General features: G+C 35.9%; 1 protein-coding gene across 1 annotated transcript in view; it reads right to left on the reverse strand.

The window, feature by feature from the left end:
- Positions 1-21,505, reverse strand: part of Sos (Son of sevenless guanine nucleotide exchange factor) — a 231,250-nt gene that overhangs the window by 196,523 nt on the left and 13,222 nt on the right. The window contains exons 2-4 of the mRNA XM_081728247.1: positions 21,041-21,307; positions 14,836-14,919; positions 12,249-12,329 (exon numbers count right to left, since the gene is read on the reverse strand). Coding sequence (XP_081584373.1) covers positions 12,249-12,329; positions 14,836-14,919; positions 21,041-21,307 — 432 coding nt within the window. The remainder of the gene's footprint in view (positions 1-12,248; positions 12,330-14,835; positions 14,920-21,040; positions 21,308-21,505) is intronic.

Consider the following 21,505-nt stretch of genomic DNA (forward strand, 5'->3'; position numbering starts at 1 on the left):
CATCATCCTCATTCCCCAGGTCCGACTTATTTCCTAAACGCAAACGCAAACAATACTTCAAAGGACGCCATTTTGGATCTGATACAAAGATGGTTAACGCTTTTTTTTTTTAATGGGCTGCAAAAATTGTAGCACCGTGCAGGAAGTGTATTGAACTGGGAGGAAATATATAGAATAACTACAATTTCATCATTATACGTGCTTCCTCCTGGGTTGGGCTAATATTGGGCAAGATCTCCTACGTAACTAGCGACGAGATACTCGAACGTCAGCCGTATTCCCCTGATATGAATCTGTGCGACTGCAATCTCTTTGCCAAGATGGATGAAATACTTCATGAGAAGCATTAGGAAACCAGAGAAACCATAGCCGGTACCATATGGTAGTCCATGTGAAACACAGACAAATATGAACGTGCTGACGGTATACGACACCTTGTATAAGTGTAACTGCAGGTAGTGGACATGGCGGGCCCTATTAAAGCAATTTAACTTGTATAACCTCTGGCAATAAAGCCAGTTAAGAAATATATCAGTGTTACCACTTTTTTATCCACACCTTGTAAATGTTATATGGCTGAGCCACTTCAGCCTCAAGCTGCATTACTGTGATGGAATTTTAAACAATTACCTTGAATTTCTCGACTTCATTTATGGTTGAGCAATTCTATTTTTCTTATCACTTTCTTATCCGGGTGGTAAGGGCAAACTCAATGAAGGCTTGCTTTTTGAAAAACTCACATGCACTTGCTATATGTAATCTAAAGCTCGAAAACGTTTATTTTTGAAATAGTATTGTTTATATGAGGAAGAATTCATTCATTTAAGGCCATACAGTAATGTTCAATGAACATACGAAGGAAAAAAATGTTAGAAGCTGTTAGATCTGTTAGAAGCTCAATAATCTTATCAATCAGGTTATTTAATAAAACAACTGTTACTCATCTTCAGCTGATTTAGATTTTAAGCCAGACAATTAAAATGTAGTTGTGAGTAGACAAATTCGACTCCCATGTTTGGCTGTTGTGAGTAAAGATCACTGTTACTTAATTCCGTAGACTATTATAGCAACTCCAGCCAAATTGCTTTCCCCATTACGGGCTCAGACGCAATGAACTACCCACTGCATCACGCAGAGTATCCACTTTTGTTTTTAATAAACGATTACAATTATTCATTTCGGCAATGTACAATAGGAATGGATTTAAGTGAACAAAAACGGAGCTTCTATTATCAAGACAGTCCATGCCATTTTACATGGTAAACTTAATAAAATAAAATAAAACACAACTAATGCCTTTGTGACGTTGGATGCATATATAAACAATTTTTCTGAAAGCTCGCGCCAAGTGAGCTTTGTGGTGGACAAACACCATGTGCGTGGGTTCTTTCATTACCTCTCTCTATCTTCATTGCACCATTTCGCTCATTATGATCATCACCGTCTACCTTAGTGTCAGAGCATAATCATGGAGCATTAAAAAAAAAAATCAATAGATACCACTGACAGAATTAAGCTGTTTTGCACACTACCGACAGAAACACCGCAGTCTGTTAAAAGCAGTTGCATTAAAACTTGCAGCCGACTTTCATCTTTTCTTTACAAAACAGGAAAAAACAGAGCTTATAGTTTTCTGATCAATAAAATTATTGGGTTGTCAGAAAATGTCATGACGCAATTTTGCTACAGATGGCATTATACAGTCCGTCTGTTATGTATTTTAAGATTGATTTTGCTCTGTGTATGTCAAATACGTCGTCTACTGGCCGACGGAAACAGTAATATGTCTCGACGCACTGCAGACGAGTTTTGTGTATATGTGGTCCTCATGATTGGAGGAACAAACAACGATTAAGTTCTGTGTTCAAGCCGGAAAACTGGCACAGAAAATCTAAATACAGTAATTGGACCAAACATTGTCCCATTCGAACGTTTCCCATGCGCCGCGGTGGCTCAGTGGTAGAGCGTTCACCTCTGGTGCATGGAATCCCTGGTTCGATCCTAGCTCACGCCAAGTGAACTTTGTGGTGGACAAACACTGTGTGCGTGGGTTCCACCATTTCATTCACTTCTCATCATCGCAGTCTTCTTTAGCCTAGCCGGCATAAGCGTGGGACGTTAAACTCAAATATTTCGTTTCATTTCGAACATTTGCCGTTGGCGTGGACCAATTTTGTGATGGGTAAGCCGACATTCAGGACGATGGTAAGAGTGGCCGGCCAGTTGAATGTCAAATGAAAAGACCATAGATGCAATTTGGCAACTGCTCCTTTAGAATCGTCAACTTTCAAAACGAGAATGTTGCAAATGAAGTAAATATTTGTAAGAAGATAACGAGGAAGACTGTTGTGTAAGACTTGCGAAAACGGAAGATTCGTTCTGATTCGTCTCAATGTCTGACTGGTCAAGATTCGTTCGCCGCAGCTGACAGTGAGCCTGATTTTTTTTTTTTAAGTGTTTAGCTTGTCACTAAACATCAATCATCTGCATGGATGGAAAAAAAATTCGCCGCGACCTAAGAAAGTTTAAGCTGAGAAATATCGTGAGAAGGGGAGGGCGTTATCTACAAGGAATTACTGCAAGAGGGTCAAAGAGATCCAGAGTGTTAAACTGATCATGGTTGAATCCAATGACAGATTCCTTCTCAACGACAATGCCCCCGTTCACAACGCGATTACTGTGAAACAGGTTATGGAGAAAATGAAAACTATGCTTAACCACCTCATTATTCCACTGACTTAGCACCTACAGACTATTTCCTGTTCTAAAATTAAAACCCAAAATAAAAGGTTATGTTCTCGACATTCAACAGCGGGTGATGAGTGAATTAAAGATGATTCCAAAATGACATCCAGACCGTGGAAACAAGTGTATATAAGTCTAGGATGGATGTATATTGAAGAGTAAACAACAAAAATTGTCCATTTCTTTCCTGGAAGTAGTTTTATCGATCCAGTCCTAAAACTTAGTAGACGCACTGTCCAGTTTATTTCTGAAAGTATCAGGGTCATCTGCATTTATATAATTTCTATGTAATTTGACAGCAGGTTGCTGACGACAAAATAAAGGCACTAACCGTGTCATACTCATGTAACACGACTCAAGAAATCACAGTAACACTGAACATCAACCATTCAAGCGTTCATAATCTGAAGAAGTCAGGACACGTAAGTAAGCTTGATGTTTGTGTTTCCTCATGAACTCAAAGAAGTTTATTTCACGATGAGTATAAATATCTGCGAGAAAAACGATCATATTTTCAACAGTCCGCAAATGGTCTCCGTTCCGACGTGATAATTCATTTCACATGACAACGAATTACCAGAAAAAGTTTGATAATTTTTTTCAAAGGTGTCATGTTTTTCGAGCTCCTACGAAGGAACCAAATATAACAAATCTCATCACATATGTAATGAAAAATATACAACTGAACAGTTTGAACGGAACCCTTATGCAGAAACATGCGAAGCTCGTAAATCGTAAAGCAGTTGTGCTTCATTACAACAACACGAAATCAACGCTAAAAAGTTTGATTACCCACTAAAAATTATTGAAGCTTAGATAAAATGTGTTGCCATATCCGCCTAATCTCGAGTCGTGAGCCTTTTATTTGTTTCACTCTCTTCAAAACTTCTTGCGAAGTATAATAACAGATTCTTTTATGAACGAGGAATTATGCTCACTGAAAGATAGCTAAAAATTATCGAACGAACGGACAACATATCACTAATTGATCTTTGGTTTTTATTTGCATACACCAAAAAACGAAAAAAGTCATGACTTTTCTGACAAACCAGTAATCCTATACTAGTAAATCTGCCTGTATTATGGAATATCAACAACATAATTTTATAGAACTACCTAAATACTAATTTTTAATATCGCAACTATTCTATAAAATTTATTTCTTTCGTACAACAGCAGATCAAATATATCGTAACCGGAAATCCAAACTACTCACAACTATTGATTTACGCCTAAAATCAACAAGCTCATGCGAATCACAATCATGATTAGAATCCGAGTTTCATCAAGAAAATATTGTTATTCCTTCAAACGAGAACCTGACAACTTCTCAGCTTTATGCACTTCTATGGAACAAGTTCTCGATAAAATATTTGTCCTAAGTCTTGGATGTGAACGAACCGTTCGAGAAATTATATATTCTACAGCCAGTCTCTAAATCAAAATTTGATAAATCAAACACGTACAAATGTGCCATAAATTTTACAATTACAATGAAACAGGTGGCACTATGGGTAAAACAAAACCCTACAATTGTCATTGTATGTGAATGAAAACTATAACCAGCGAAAATTGAATTCGGAGAGAAGGCACATACACTAAATATTAGGTTGTGGGGTTCCAATGAGCATCTTTTGCAAGCCAAATCTTCAGCGGTTATACATGTTACTTTCTCCCTAACGTTTCGTGGACTCAGAATTCGGTTAGGATCGACACTTGTATGTTCTTCATACTTAACATGCTTATTCATACATAAATTACCAGTCACTTGAATACAAACGTATCTGGAAACTCAAAATGCAATATAATTAACTTACAGAATTAATAACTAGCAGCTTAAGAAACAATAGCAATGAAGTTTTCATACTATGCATAAAAAAAAAAAAAAAAAAAAATCTCAATTTTTATTTTAAAAATCCTAGTACTACTACATTATAATTATGTGTTTTGACAACTACAATACAGGTATTACAAATTAACTGACATGCTATATTATTACAGACAATTGCACACGAAATGTCTACACTCTTTTTCCTGCTGGAAACCCGTGTTTCGTAGAAGTTACAGAGCAACAATGTGTCACTTCGCAACTTACACAACACAAGGCTTTCATGAGCACTTGACTAACTCCAGTGCTTCATAGGCTCGCGCTCGCCAGTTGAATTCTACTCAACATCAGAATATTGTCTCCGCCTTGCTTATTGACTTGTAGTAATCTCTCCAAAATATAACTGCAATCTAGGCAATAACTGAATAGCTCTTGCTGGATGTAACCACACAATTCCAACATTCAGTAAAATTCATGTCACATCAATTATTAGAGCTGTTCTGATGCGACGGATGAATGTTTACGTTATTCAGTATATGTATAATATTTTGGCATATCGATCTAGTTTGGGCGGTTTTCGGCGCTACATATGTTAAAACCGAAACATTTTACACATAATTGTTGCTTCATTCGTATACAGGCTACTAAATATCCCCTTCCACTTTTGTTTTTAAATCATTCTGCTATTGTTTAGTTTGTGATTTATATGACATTTTTAATTACCATGCTTCATGGCATTTAATACTCTCTTCTCAAATTTATTCAAAATATATTTACAGGTCATTTTAATGGTTTCTGACGAAACATTTAAAGGCAGTGTTAACAAATGTGCCAATATATTACCAAATTAGAAAAAGGAACTTTTCATCAAGCTTTAAAGTTTCATATTGCTCTATCTCTTGTTTTTATTTTTCAAACATTTACTTGAATCACGAAACACAACCAAAACAATATTTTTACACGCTCTGGAATTTTAACAATCATTTTACTAAACTGAAATTCTGTTTTCTCAAAATTCCTTGCACTCGCAGCGTCCAGCCCTCTTGCACTGTTCTACAACGGTGAGTCCGTTCCTTTATATGATGCTTTTATTTTTGATGCTTTTATTAATTTTACTCCTATTTTTATCCTGAGTGAACAAGGCTCCAAGACAGACAAAAGCTTAGGAGTGAGAGGAATTTTCAGAAAACAGAATTTCAAGTAAGTGCCATCATCGGAACAACAGTTCTGAACAGTGCTACACGATCTTTCACTTCCTAATTTTTTTAAGTAGTGTGTACTACATGTAGTTCTTCTATACTACAAAGGTTGATTCATTTATAATGAGCCGAAATCTATGTGCAACTGTGCCGCGCATGCGCAACCCTCGCAATGAAATTGCCACGAGGCAAACAACAGTATCACGTTAGTCACTTAATACAGCAGTGTGGTCGAGCGTAGTGTGATGCTACCGAAACTGAACAGATTCTGGGAGGGGTTCATTGTCGCCCTTTCCGATGCTAAGTTCGGAAATCGCATCGTATGTCACATGCGTACCGTTGTGAACCGTATTATACGGAAATACGCGGCGCAGACTCCTGGGTTCACCACACTGACGCGGGAAGATAGAAATCAGCCTCCTGTGATGATCTCGCCGTTGTTGCGTGGAGTTCGGTGTATGCCGTCCTCCGAAAATCTTCCTACACAGCTTGCAATTCCAGCAAATGCCGCACATCGCAGACGACAATCAAACGTACCATTCAAAGGAATTTACGCCTGAAGGTTCTCTACAAGATCAGTGTCCAGGCCCTAAAAACGTGTCATGTGGCTGAGCGAAAAAGGAACTGCAGGAGGTTGTATGAACGTAATCTCGTGAGTGATCGGTGGAAATTTGTTGTTACCATTGGTGAGCGAGGATTTACCTCAGATTGTGGTAAGGTTCGCGCCATTACAAAAGACTTGTTGCCGCCAAAGGCCGAAGCACTCTCTTCCGCCAGTGCGATGAGAGTTTCACAAAAGGGTTCATGATTGTGCCCAGTTTCTCATACAGAGGCACTCTGCGTCTCCGAAAGGTGGAGCGAAACGTCAAAATAAATGCTGCGTACTACCAGACTCATTTCCTGACTGAAATGTACAGGCATGGAATCCCAGAATTGTACGGACAAGACGCGAACCACGTTGAACTGTACCAAAAAAGGCACCCAGCCACACGGCGAGAACATCACTGGTTCCATCGCCGTATGGAACAGGACACTGGAATTGCGGCAATTCTCTTTTCTGACATTCCTGTCAAGAGTCTAGATGCTAGTCCAATGGACTATTGTGTTTTCGGACTCCTCCAGCAGTACCTATCCTATCACCGAGTTCGCACCGTGTTCGGAATGTGAAAAGCCTGTAAAGAGGATTCAAATACAATACGCATGGTTCAGCTGTAACGCGAACTCTGCAATGGAAACTACGATGTCGAACAATAGTCAATAGAGGTGGCCTCAGATCAAACATAACCGGTGGTGGAAACACGGTATTTCCTACGTAAATGACGCATTCAAATTTGGCTCAATATAAATGAATTAACCTCTGTGTATTTTGATTTGTACTAACTTCTTAGTATTGAAATAATCAAGCTGAATAATTAGCATCCAGCATTGTTGACCACTCAAACTTTCTGAAAGCTTTATTTCAAACACACTTAATTATTTTATATCACATCTCCTCACTTTTACACTTGGATTCTTCAGACAATATGATTATGTTAAATTTAAGCTAATATTAAAACAACGGGCAATAATAATACACTATTAATGATTATTTATATAGTAATGTATTGTAACTTCTAAAGAAGCCTAGTGTAAATACCACGATTATAAGTTTATACTTAAAAACACTTACAGGTCAGTCATTAAACTAAAAGAACTACTCACTAAAATCATGAGTAACAACAAACAAAACAAGAGTGAATACAATATTAAATACGAACATCCTTTCCATCATGATTTTAAAAGTTCATCAAAAGCCAGTTAAATGTGTAGAATTAGTTTAATGGCATCGAACACATTAAAAGATTGTTAAAAGGGATTTTTGAATTTTATGTTGCCAATCGCTGTTACGAACACGAGATCACTTCTTTATTAAAATAGACTTTTAGAGCAAACCCATTATTTGAAATTCTACTTCAAGTTTCCACCTACTCAAGACAATTAGTCCATCTCTATACGTTTAGTAATAGTATTCTAATTAGTCCATCTCTATACGTTTAGTAATAATATTCTAAGTCCTCACAGACGTAGGCACCTAACTGATCTGAATAGCTTTTAAGAAATAATATATTTTTCTGTTACTTTTGCACAACAATCATACTGTTGGGAGTTAATTAATGCCCTTGCTTTTCTGGATGTAAGTTTATGGTTAAGCAAATCGCATTAGATTAAGTGCATAAGGAATCTGATCCGGAAGAAGGAACTTCAACGTTAATAATATGTAAATACATATTTCTATTTCATCCGCAAATCACCATCTATTCCCTGATAAAACATCTATTTATTTAATCATGTATATTTTTACTTTCTGCAGGCTGTCAAATTTGCTACTGAATAACCTTAATATCAATGAAGATAATGCAATGAAATTTGAACATGAATACGTCACTGTGTGACAAATTAAATGTATCTGTAATGTGGCGCCTAGTTCCTGCGACAAGAAGTAGCGGTCTGCCAGTCACCCAGCTTATCTCCTGTCTGATTCGCCTCTATTGATATAGTTTTGTCATTTGGCTGAGGATATCTACGGAATAAACTTGTTATTCGTAGTAGTTTCTGCACACCACACAATTAAAAAATGTATCGATATGATGTGAAGCAGTGAATGCTGATTGCTTGCACTTATTGCTGAACAGACTCGATAAAGTGAGCTACTATCAAGTCGTAGAAAAGTTTGGAGGGAGATATCCGCCAAGTAAGTCTAGCACTTAGACCTTGGCGAAGAAATTCGAAACCAAGAGGTCTTTATTGGATGAGCACGCAAAAGATATGTGGGAAAAAACGGTTTAGAATATGAAGGACCTAGCACTAGGTTCTCTTAAAACATTGCATCAGTTTGCAGAAGAATCAGGATTGTCTACAAACATTTGTTCTCTGCTGCGGGAATAAAAACGAAGACTACTGTGTACCGTATCTCCGTGGTGTATAAATTAGAAAACCCTGAGCAACCAAAAAGAGTGGCTTACTGTCGACGGTTCAGATGCATTTTCAGGAAGGTCCAGGCATTCTGGTCTAAATGTGGTTCTCAGACAAGACGCTGTTTTACCTGTCGGGAGGATAGTCCTATATCACTCAATATCACACGCTAGCACGGCAGAAATTTGCGGGTTTTAGGTAACCGCGTAACTTCGAAGGGACGGACTTTGATCATCACGCTCTCCCGATCTGATGTCGCCGATTTTTTACGAAGGTATCTGAAATGAAATTTTATGAATCATACACGCCTCATAAAACAAACACTGAGAAGCAATTCAGACAGTGGCGGCAGACGTTTCAAAATACTGTGGGCTGGATTTAATGGACGCAAGTCGCGACCACCTCCAACACATGTATCATGTTATTATATTTCTACAAAATGAAGTAAATCTGTAATTATTACTGAATATAAGCCATGAATGTGTTAATACCTCTAGATGTAAGCCTACTTTAGAATGCTGAACTTCCGTGATATTGAGACTCAATTCCGAGTTCCGAGCTCCTCCGTGGCTATACGGTTACGTACGTGCCTTCGGTGCAGGCGACTTGGGTTCGATTCCTGGTGAGTTTTCGTATGTGGCTCGGATCCCACGCTAAGCTGTAGGCTCATGTGTCATAAAGCCTGACGGTTGAAAGGGACGCTAAATTCGAATCAAACAAAACCCAATTAATCAAGAATCCAGAAGTCAACTTCTCCAATTATATTACTGATCAACTATAACTGAATAATTTGCAACAACATCAGATAGCACAGTTTATATACGGGCTGCATATATATATATATTTTTTTTCGATACAGTACAAATAAAAAGTTTCATCACAGGTCAAACAAAAACTTTTTCGAACAATGGATCAGAATTATATTAACGAACTCCTCAGTAATTAATCAACACAGATTTAGTTTACAAATGAATGAATGAAAACTAAAAATGAGAATTTTCAAAAATTACACTAAAGAATCATCTGCACTTTAAAAAACAAATTGTCATTAACCATCGTAAAAATTTCTTATCAATTTGCCTGGGAAAAATTTAGAAAGGACGGCAAACTAATGAGCGAAAACAATATCAGCACTTGAAAAAAAGGTGTTATAGTAGGGGGACAAAAGCTTTCTTTCCAAATGCAAACAAACGAACTATAAATGTGTGATACCCCCATTTAAAATGTTAGTGACACTAAGGAACTCCATCGTTTCTGTAACGTTGAAACGTTTACGTTTGGATAATCTACATATACTAAGTATTGTCTTCTCACGGACTCATAAATTTGATCCAATGTCTATCAGATTTCAATTTCACAGACGTCAACGGGTACACACAATCAAGGAAGACTTCAAGATTGCGTTTCTGATTGCATCGTGTTGTCACTCTGTACAATCATGGGATTGATGCAATTATTTTATGTATATGTACAAAGTATCAGCAGACACAGAACAACGATGGAATAATACAGGAAAACCCGGCCACTGATTTGAAGATGACTCAAATCTGGTGACGAGAAAATGAAGCTAGTTCCAGCCAGTCCAGCACTTTCCTTTCTTTCCTTCTTCAGTGCGATTCTTAGCTCAAAACCTGTCAGCTAATATATATGGCTCTGCAAGGGATTATGTTCTTGGAAACACGCCTTCATTTTAAGACAGTAAAGATGAATGACTGCCGGTTTTATTTTCCTGCATTATCACTCAAATTAAAATTCTACATACAGCGACGAATGATGCATTGATTAATGCTTCCTCAAACCCCGAATTGCCACGCCTTGGACCGCTCGCATTAAATTCTTTATTTATTATACATATCGACGAATGCAAACACCTGCTACTATCCTATCTCCGAGCTGTCGCCGCCTTGGCCCGCTAGCATTGCGTTCTTTTATATAATTCGACGAATAGAAAAGCCAGATTGTGTCCTATCTCTGAGTTAAGGCCGGTTTTGGAGGCTCGCATAAGAAGCTCTGCCGTAAATTCTTTTATACACTTCAAAGGATGTAAGGCCACAAATCCCGCATTTCAAATATGCATTCAATTTTAACTTGAATGGAATCAGTCTTCATGCAAAAATTTACAAAATGAACAATTATAATACGAAAATATTAAACTGCAGTGTGATTAATCCGTGGTGAGCCAAACACTAATGCTTCACAACAATGCATTAGTTGAGTGATGTTTGCTATGAAAGACCTTGTTGCTGTTTTGTAAGTAGTTAGAATACAGATGTGTATTGCAGCAAAGATAAGAACTACGTGCTACGTGGTTTAGTAAAACAATAAAACAATAACAGTTTCTTTCCTATACAAAAACAAACCAAATCAAACAGATATTCACGTAGAAAGTAGACAGTTTATTAGAAGAACTGATTGAGAACATATAAATTCTTTAAAAAAACTGAGTTTCTACAATGATGAATAATTTATACTTTCAAACTTCATCTTTATTTCAAGTGTAAATTCCGAACGCTCTTTTTCGGGATGCTTTAAGCTAAAATTCTGAATAATGTAGGCTATTTATTTTATATATAACACTTCAGTGGGATACATTAATCTTCAAACGGAAACAAGACTCTCTAATTGTAATGCAATATGTATTCCCTTATGTTATATATGACCCCTAATTCTACTTTGAGTCAAAATATAACTTTTTTTATTTTTATTACTTATTTTATTTTAGGGTAATGATATCCAACTTGATTCATTGCAACTTCTCACCCAGCTCTGAGAAGGTACATGTTGCAGCGAATTTATGACTGATCACTAATGTACTGGAATATCTTGTACGGTCTACTGTGGCCGATATATTTTTTTCCAAGATTAAATTCACTAAAGGAAAAGAAATGCAAGTTGAACTGCGACAAATATTCAATCGATGATCGAACAGATGTATGGAATAGCCGTTAGCTCAAGAAAAGCAAATTATACAATGCAATACTGCAAATTGGCGTAATTTTTAAGTGATATACTGCTTTAATCAATGCTGGTTTGCTCAACGAAATGTACGATTTCAGCTCAAAGAAGAAGCGTTTGTGTATAAATATGTAACTCACCATATACTAAAGTTTATTACATATATTATGTACCTTTCCGCAACATATCATAAAGAATGTGTGTAATGTGTCTGTTTCTTCTTGACTAGCCCACGGTTCTCTCGCATTTTTAAAAGAACAAAAAATATGTCATGGCATTATCGCAGTTTTTTTTTTTTTTTTTTTTTTTTTTTTTTTTTTAAAGAAAAAAGGAAATTTCTTGGTTTTATTGCCGCACATATTATCTAGAACACCGAGCTCAATTTCTTATCCAAATTTTTCTGTTCAATTTCACATTTTTATTAACTATATAATTTAAGATATTGACAAGTAAACAATAAGAAAAAATTATGTACTCTAAATTTTAACTTCAAATTAGTTGCTAACATAAAACTCTGAAAGAATTATAAGTGTTAGTGAATTTTTTCTACTAAAAAGATATAAACTCACCTTATCTGCGCACATAGCCACTCTGATATCCTGGCACGTGATTTCTACATGTCGGATATTTTTTACAAAGTTTCCGGACAACTGCAAATAGAAGTGTCAAAATAATTAAAGATAAATTCACACGAACAATGTGTTACCTTTAAACATTATTCTAGAGCACTGACAGCAAATTAAGAATTTAGGTTGCCTCTCTTTCTTACCCACTGTAACACAAGGTAGAAAAAATTATTCAAACATATGAAAAATACGTTCTGACTTGCGTTCGTATTTTTTTTTCTTTCTTTCTTTCTTTCTTGAACCTACAAGTGAATGCCATGGAAAGTTTTAGCAGAAATCGACAGCTGTAAGACTCAATTTCATCATGCAAGTGACATAACGGACGATATGTGCAGACGTATAATTGCAGAATGTTTGGTGAACTTTGTTCATCTCCAAAATCACACCGAACGCACTGTGCTAGAATAAATCACAGACGTTTCTTGTAAGCAATTTTATTGCACTTATTTTTTTAGAACTGTTAAAGCTGTTCAAGAACGGAACAAGGTATCATTTCGTACTCCTTTTTACAACACAGTGAAGGAAAGCAACTTTATAGGGATTTTGAATTGCGATCGTACGTCGCATCTCATTGGTTACCCTAGCAATTCACTTTGTTTGGAAAGTCGTGTACTGCCATCTTTGAGGAACTGAATCAAAGAGAAAAGTTCCTTTCATCCTTCCCATTTCTCAAATTACTAATCTGAATACCAAAATATGAAAATGACAAGAAGTGGTTTTTAAATTAACGCCCCACGCTTATACACTTTAGGCTAAAGGAGATGGATAATCAATGAAAGCGTATGATTGTGAAATTAACTTTTTATGCTCTCCTGCCAGAATCGAACCCAGGACCACATGCACCAAAGGCACACACACTAGCTACTAGACCAGCCCAGAGGGCACCAAAATATGAGATCTCATCTGTACATAGAAAACTTTCTTTACAACGAAAACTAACATTATTTCTTCAAACAAACTCTACAAATCAACACAAAGAATGAAAATTTGCAGAATTACCAGTAGCGATGACTTCAAATGACAAGCTATCGTTGGAAGACCCGGGTTCGATTCCAGGCTGAAGATCAAGTTTGCTTAAGTACTATATACAACCTAGTATAAAGTTTGATACTGTTCTTTCACGTGTTCCGATTCTGAAACATGATTTAGTTACTGGTATTTTGATTACTTTATCAGAACCGATATTGATGAGCTAATATCGCGTTGGATACGAAGAGAAACTTTCTTCCTAGCCCCTTCGCTATTTAATACATAATTAAATCATCCATCTTATTCATCAACAACAAAATTTCTAAACAATGTAATTAGAGCATCAAAGGCTTAAACGAATTATTAATGTACATCTGTTTGACTGTGCAACTTTTAGTATATTATTAGCTTAAGACTATTCTCTTACAATCTTCTGTAAGATAAAATCTTCTAGTTATTAATCCTGCTTCAATTAACTCATTTTCAGCTATTTGAGATGTAAAACCAATGATCCATTGTCCAAATCAATACATATTGAACGTAACTTCTATAACATATTATAATAATTATTTTTCTTTATTCCCAGCTGCGGTTTGTGTATGGTAATTCAAGCACTTACCGCCAACTTAATATATAACAAATCAAGAAAATATTATTTCTTATTACCATCCAATGTAATGTTTGCTTGTCTCTTAATTAATAAACAGTTGTCAGCATCTAGCTGTCACAAAAATTTAAATATGTTCCCGATCAAACCGAAATGAATGACAGCCAATAATCCTAAAAGCACTTTTAAACATTCCGATAAAACTGACAATTTTCAGCTGTTTTTAAACATAATTTTCTGGAAAGTGACCATCAGTCCTAGGAAACGGTAGGTCTCAGAGAAAATATAATAAAAAAATATTTCATAGGAAAATTTCTGCTCTTTCTAACTGATCTACTTCATTTTCCTTCTGAAGTTAGCCGTTTTTGAAAAATTAGCCAAAAAGCGAATGACAATGCCTCTTCGTATGTCATTTTTCCATGAAGTCAGATGAGTAGGGGCTTGCTTTTGGTATATTAATGGGAAAGGTAACGACAATAATCCTCCGAAAAAAATATTAAATTTTGTCCACGAGCACTACATAAGCGAATTCTAGTTTGACTGACTTATAGGCTCCAATTAGTATTTTTTAAAGAATAAACAAACACTTTGGTGAACTTTAAGATCTTTTTTCAACATTAAGGTAACGTAAAACCAGACCAACAATTATCTGGTATCTAACAATTAATGTACCTGTACAGAAAATTATGAATACACCAAAACTTTGAATAATCTAACTGCAGGCAAGCATAGTGTTCTATTTTGTTTCTATCATCAGTTGAAAATAGTAGCAATTGATTAATTTCTTAAATTACTTTCTCATTTATAGTGATAAATAAGGTTAGAACTTTAGGACTTGTTTAGTTTCCAATGTTCAGCTGCTTACTCAATATTAACTGGCAAAAAGTAGAAAGCATATTACATTTAAATTGTCATTATCTTTACAAAAATAACATAAAATTGTAGAAAACTTACCTTTAAAATATCAGCAGATATATATTCTAGCACAGCCACTATATACATTGACACTTGATAGTCTATCTTGTACTGCAATACTTCCTGCAATTAAATCATTGATCATTAGAAACAATAATACAAGTCACACAATTAAAGTCAGTCAAATCACACAATTAAAGACAATACTATTAAGTACTATAAAGTTGCAATCACTCATCAATTTATATTATTTGTATTTAAACTCCTCTTTCATTTCACTCTTGCGAAGCTCAATCGATTGCAAAAGAACTGCATCTCAATCTCTCTTGTCGTTTCTACAGAAATCAGTACTGAAACAGGAAAAGATTACTTTGAACCACTTCCGGTTCGAATAGAGGGTTAACGGAGAATATGGAACCTATTCTTAGAAAGCTGAAAAAATTGCAGAAAACCGCACCTCTATATCTCTTACAGTTTTTGCTTCTTTGAAAGTGTACTGAAATCGGAAATAGTAGTAAATTTCGACCACTTCCGCTTTTGGTAGTGTGTTGCGGGTTGTAACGATATGCTCTCTTGAGACAATGAATCGATAACAGAAAACTGCGTATCGCTATCTATGACCGTTTTTGATCTATAGCAATAAGTGTTGAAACTGGAAATGAATAATTTAAACCATTTCCGGATTGAACAGAAGGAAGATGAATCCTATTCTTGGAATAATGAATGGATTGCAGAAAACTGCATCTGGATATCTCTTACCGTTTCTGCTCTGTGGAAATCAGTACTGAAATCGGAAATAATATTAAATTCGAACCATTTCCGGCTTTGGAAGAGTATTCGGAATAATCACGGTGCGTTGCCTTCAGCCGCTGAATCGTCTAAAAAACACCACTTCTCTTTGTTGCCGTTTCTGTTCTATGGCAATAAACGTTGAAACTGGAAACATTTGATCCACTTCCGGTTTTAACATTTAACGGAGATGAAACCTATTCTTGGGATCTGAATCGATTGCGAAAAAACTGAATTTCGATATCTTTTACTATTTTTCCTCTGATATCTCTCGACATATGGACGGACAAAGCCATTTTGTAAGACTTCCGACACTTATGCATAGCATAGTTTGGAAGTTTAAAAATAGGTTTAAAGAGCCAAAAAATATTCTCCAGTTCTTTTATATTAGTAGGTTGAATTTTTGTATTGTGTTTCTGTAGAGCTCTCGTATCCCATTATTATTCCTCTTTATAATCATATCTCACTTCTTACGATCTACTTTTCTTGCCCTTTGTCCTGAAGAGCATATTCTTAATTTAGCTGCTAAAATTAATAACAGAACAGAAGTGGCATTGTTGGCAATAATAATAATAATGTAATAAACAAATGATTTTGTTGTTTACTACCTTCGACCTGACGATCATAACGTTACATATACCATGACGCCGAAGATTATAAAATCAATGCAGTGAATACCGATAACCTTGATATACCGTGTTCTTATGAATAGGATTTAAACTAATCTCGTTATATAGTATATTAATGTATAAGTACAATAATCTTCTGGAGGAAGCTTCAACAAACAGAAAAGCTTTCACCAACAGGAATTCCTTACGGTTTCGTTTAGGAGCTATGTTCTTCTGAAAGTTTGTTACGAAGATTTTTAACTGAACATGTCTACCAAATAAATGGATTTATCGATGAAGATCAAAACAGAAAAGTATGTCCATAAAGTAAATTGGTTCAAAAAGCAAAGCAGGTGGGTTTTTGCATAGAGCTCCCCCTTTAAAAAAAAAAAAGAATGCCCGAGAATACAATAAAGCGAGACATGAAATTCGACTTTAAATACCTCAAGAGTTTATTTGGTCTTTGTGCACCTATGGCGCAATCTCTGGAGATGAACTGCCCCTAAACTCCATCCAATCACACCTCCACTGCATGTAATCATTATTTCCGAGTTAATTTTTCCAATAAGGTTTGACCTGAAATACTGTTCCTCGTGAGATCAGCGAAGTAAAGCAGTCCCGGGTTTGGTCAGAGAAAAGATGGGTGACTTCGTACTCAGCATATGGCGTTGGGACTGTGGCGTCCACCCAGCGCGATAGAAGTTGGACAACTACTTGAAAGAAAGAAGTAGCGCACCCAGTCTAGAAAGCCAACATATGACGAGGGAAGCGAAAAAATTAAGTTTTTTTTTTTCTTCTCAAAAGGTATGTGAAATGGATATTATAAAATTGTTTTTGCGGCATACATAAAAGTTTTCATAGCAGTAATTTGCGTTTCCCAAAGTGAACATTTTACCCTGAATTTGCCTCGAAGTCTGTGCTAATGTACCCCTTCATCAAGGGAGTTGCTTGTTCAACCAGTTGCTTTTAATAGATCTTAGTTCGCCGCAGCGAAGAGGTTTCTCGAACAAGGAAGGTTTCTAGTGCTTATATCTTGTTACTGTCGTTCGAGGTTTACTCCCTCCGTAATGTATGTCTCTTTCTCTCCAGTGAAGCGTTTATGTTTTAAAACCTTGTTCACAGTTTCAAACTACTACCAAAGAACAAAATAACGGGTGATAATGTAAAATGTGCTATGAGTCATGTACAATACACACTTTGCTTAGAAACATAAAACGATATGAAAAGAACAAGATGTCGAATTTACTGATATTGAGGCTGTCTAGCTCTACAACATTGTCAATACATATTTTCTATGCTGCTGTTATATATTCTTCCGCTCAGATTTTAATAATTCTTGTATTGGCAGTACTCTAGCTTTATCAGATAGTCAAAGAAAAGCAATTCAAGCTTACTAGGAAAAGCTTCGTAATTGCGTCGTAATCTTCTTAAGTTGGCAGTTTCTGGACCCAAGTATGACAAATTTAATATTTCTAGTGATTTATTTTAATCTTCAGAAAACAAACTGCTGATTAATTCGGTATTTATGTTTTTGCTCAGTAGACACAGGTTGAACACCTGGCAAGAGTTCTTAGAAAGACATGGCTAGCAATTAATTTTAAACAGTAGATCTCTCTTCAAAGCTTTTTTAAGCTGGATTTTCTAAATGCAGAAATCTGAGGGCACAGGTTTTGACGTGCGCTCACTCATAATTTTTGTACCTGAGATACGGAGACAGGGCAACGCACAGGTGCCACAGGAGGCGGGCGAGCAGGCTGCGCTTATCAGAATATTTAAATGTGATTTTTTTTTTATTATTGAAAATGGTACAATCAAATTGGAGAATGAAAAATTTCAGATAGAAAAATGGTACATTCGAAAGAGTTGCGCCCAAACCCTTGGACGCCCAAACCCAAACCCTTGGGACAGGAAGCAATTGTATATACTACTGAAAATATCAGTAATATACTAATGAAAAACATTTAACTCTATGCTGCTAGTGGGAATGGTTTTGAAAAGAACTATTAGTTATTTAATATTATTTTAGAAGTACTAAAATGACTTCTTGCCAAAATTATCATATATAGTTAGTTATTAAAAAAATCGCGCCGAGAATGGTATCTAAAACTTTTAACATGCCATAAAAACAAAAAACAATATTTTAAAGACCCTTCTTAAAGAAAACTTAAGTATTTTATTTGTATATGAATGCAATGCCATGTATAAAAATATTTTATATTTTCAAATATACATTTATGGTTATACTTTCATACTAATCTGCTACACTGGTAAACACAAAACTCAAAATAGAATAGGCTCAATATCATTACGTGGACGCCTATCTGATGTTTGGAAAAAGACGTAAGGAAACAAAATTGGCTCACCAATTCATAATTGAGATGAGCTTCTACCATTCGACTCAACCGGCATTTCTGTCCGAGTATCCGTTCCAAGATAATTCCTATGAAACTTATCCACTTTTAATGACACTTTGTATATGCCTCTCCCTAACCTTCCGAAGTGATGGGAGTGAAATTTATCAAGAATACAGAAGGAAAACCATCCCATGTTACAAGTTTACTCACTGTACATTCGAATAAGTTTCCCCTTATAAGCTTTGTAAAACTCGTTCATTTCGGATAAAACAGAGCGTTTGTTTAGGACATCCACATTAGTTGCGGTTGAAATCGATCAAGGATAAGCGAGTAAAAAGAGATAGCTTCTCCAAAGAACTAATGCTGATGCCACTGGTAAAAAGTGCTTGGATAAATTTTCCATTGCACGTTTTGTATCAATTTAAGGACGCTGGATCCAATGGAACTATTTTAAAACAACTGTCTGTGGCATCACAAGAAAAATAACCTTAAAGCTGATCTTTTTCAAAATATTTTCCTTGATAACTTTCATGAAACTGAATCATTTTCATGTAATACCGTATATATTTTCTTTGAGGTTTCTCAACAGTCCATCAAAATCACGCTCATTCAAAACGGTCCGACACACAGTGAAGGAAAAACATGAAGAAAAAAAAAGTGTTCAGAACTAAATAACTTTTGGAAAAATTGGAGATGAAACTTTACTGACATGCTCGCTAGTCTCACCCAGAGGGTCAATGGTTGAGTTGAGTTGAATTCAGTTTAGCGTCTCTTTCAGCAGCGAGGTTATGTGAGACGTCGACCTACTGATTAACGTGGAATCCGAACCACATGAGCTCCCGCCGGGAATCGAACCAGCGTCTCCCGTGCCAAAGGCGCGTACACTAACCGTTTAGCCACGGAGGAGCTCTAAGAGGGTCAAGGGTTTAGCTGGCCGAGCCAATTTGATCATATTAGAAGAGTGAAAAAAAAATTTTAAATGTTGTGGAAAATAATGAAAATTGACTTTTATATCAAAAGGGACATTTTAGATGTTATTGTAACGTCTCCAATATATATTAAAACCGAAAAAACTGCATGCTTAGCGAAACATTTTTTCGAAAGAATATGTTCATGTGACAAAATAAATATTAAGTGATATAATTATGTTAAAACGGTAAAATATTTACACTTCTCTTTGTAACAAATCATGAACGCCTGCTCACAGTTGTTTAACGAATGTACATCACATATTCATGTAGGTAATAAGGACACGCCTGCTTCTTGATTTTAAGTTGAAATGACCATTCCCACATTTATAAAGATTTTTAAAAAAGTAAAGTGACATATATTATGAAACGCAAGCGATGTTATGAAATCTATTAAGGTGAGCATAATTAAAATACTTAGTGTTAATCAATCTCCATGGGATCATACATAGCTCCTCTCACCTCTTTCATATCATATACCCAAACCTCGGAATAATTATCGTCATTTTCAACGGAACCATTGCTATCCAATATTGGTTTCGAAACAGGATTCCTATGTATTATTCTTCGCATCCTCAGGAAGAATGATGCATAGGAATGCTTCCCCACCCCCACTTGATGATTTACATAGAGAGAACGTGAACGAGCTAGCTTCGTTTGCAGGATATTTCGGGCTGTGGTTCCATAATCACAAGTTTGTGCACCTAGCCACGGTAGAAGCTGTGTGTGCACACCTCAATGTGATATTTAACCTTGGAATGAACGTCACACATGGATGCGAAAAAACTGTATAATTAATGGAAATCCTGTAACTCATAAACTCGGCATTTTTTCTCTGATTGTAAATGCTGAAAAACTTTTTTTTTTCTTTTTTTTTTCATTTCGAATATTATACACTGACCAGAAAATACATTCAGACTCATACTAAACTCAAGAAAATAATACTTTTATATATGAAATCTAAATATTTTAAAATTTTCTCCCACTGTCACCTTATAACGACTCTTACGATCTTGTAATCAGCATAGCCTTTTAAAACTCGAGTTATGAGAGGACTAGGTGAAACCAACACACACTAACAGCTAACTAGTTCGACGGAAAAATAATAAAAAATTCAATTTTAATCACTTTTTTGAGTTTTTGCCCCACTTTGCGACACCTTTATTGTCACTATTATCCCCGAAGAGCCACAATGGGCCAAATATCTTTTAGTTAGATGAAGTATGGTCAGCAATCCGACTCTCATTGTTACTACTTTCGATTTCTGTACCAGAGTTCGTGGCCTCTTAATATAGTAGCCCACCAATACCTGAAGGTCAGCACGGAAAAAGTAGTATTTCTTAGGAATGGAATCCGAAATCGCGGGCGACGAAGATAAGTGTGCTAACCGTTCAGGTACACAGAAACGACTCGTTTTATGTGTATAATGCTTTCTCGGTGATTTCACGCGTCTTCAACAAAATTATTTCTAAAACAGTAGGATCTGGGTAAATTTTTCTTCGACACTAGCAATTAATTTTCTTACCTTGTGTAACATGTGATGAATTTTGTCCACTGGTAGGACAAGTAAAGATTTAATCTTCTTCCCCTTGTCCAGAACTTCCTTGGCTTCACTAAGAGCCCACCTATCAATCGGTGTTGGAAATATCCGCCGAACTCGTTCTTCCACATCTTGAATGCTATGCGGTGACGGTCGGGCGCACAGCATACCCAATAGTCGTAAGATGAGGTTTTCAACATAGTCAAGTGCATCATCCCTTGCCTGTAAGGAAGGGTGAACCTGTTCCAAAACCTAGAGTTGAAAAAAAAAAAGAGTAAATAAATAACAGTAATAAGTGAATTGCAACTTTTTCACTTATATTCTAGTTTCACTATTTCAACAAACATAATTGTTCTAAAAAAAAGTGACACAATTCTAACTGGATATATAAATCATTGTTATTTCCTGAGTTGAATATATGTGGGACAACGAAGCAACGCTTCTGAAATT

Source organism: Thermobia domestica, chromosome 10 (genome assembly GCF_964235325.1).
Source record: "Thermobia domestica chromosome 10, izTheDome1.hap1.1, whole genome shotgun sequence".
NCBI lineage: Eukaryota > Metazoa > Arthropoda > Insecta > Zygentoma > Lepismatidae > Thermobia > Thermobia domestica.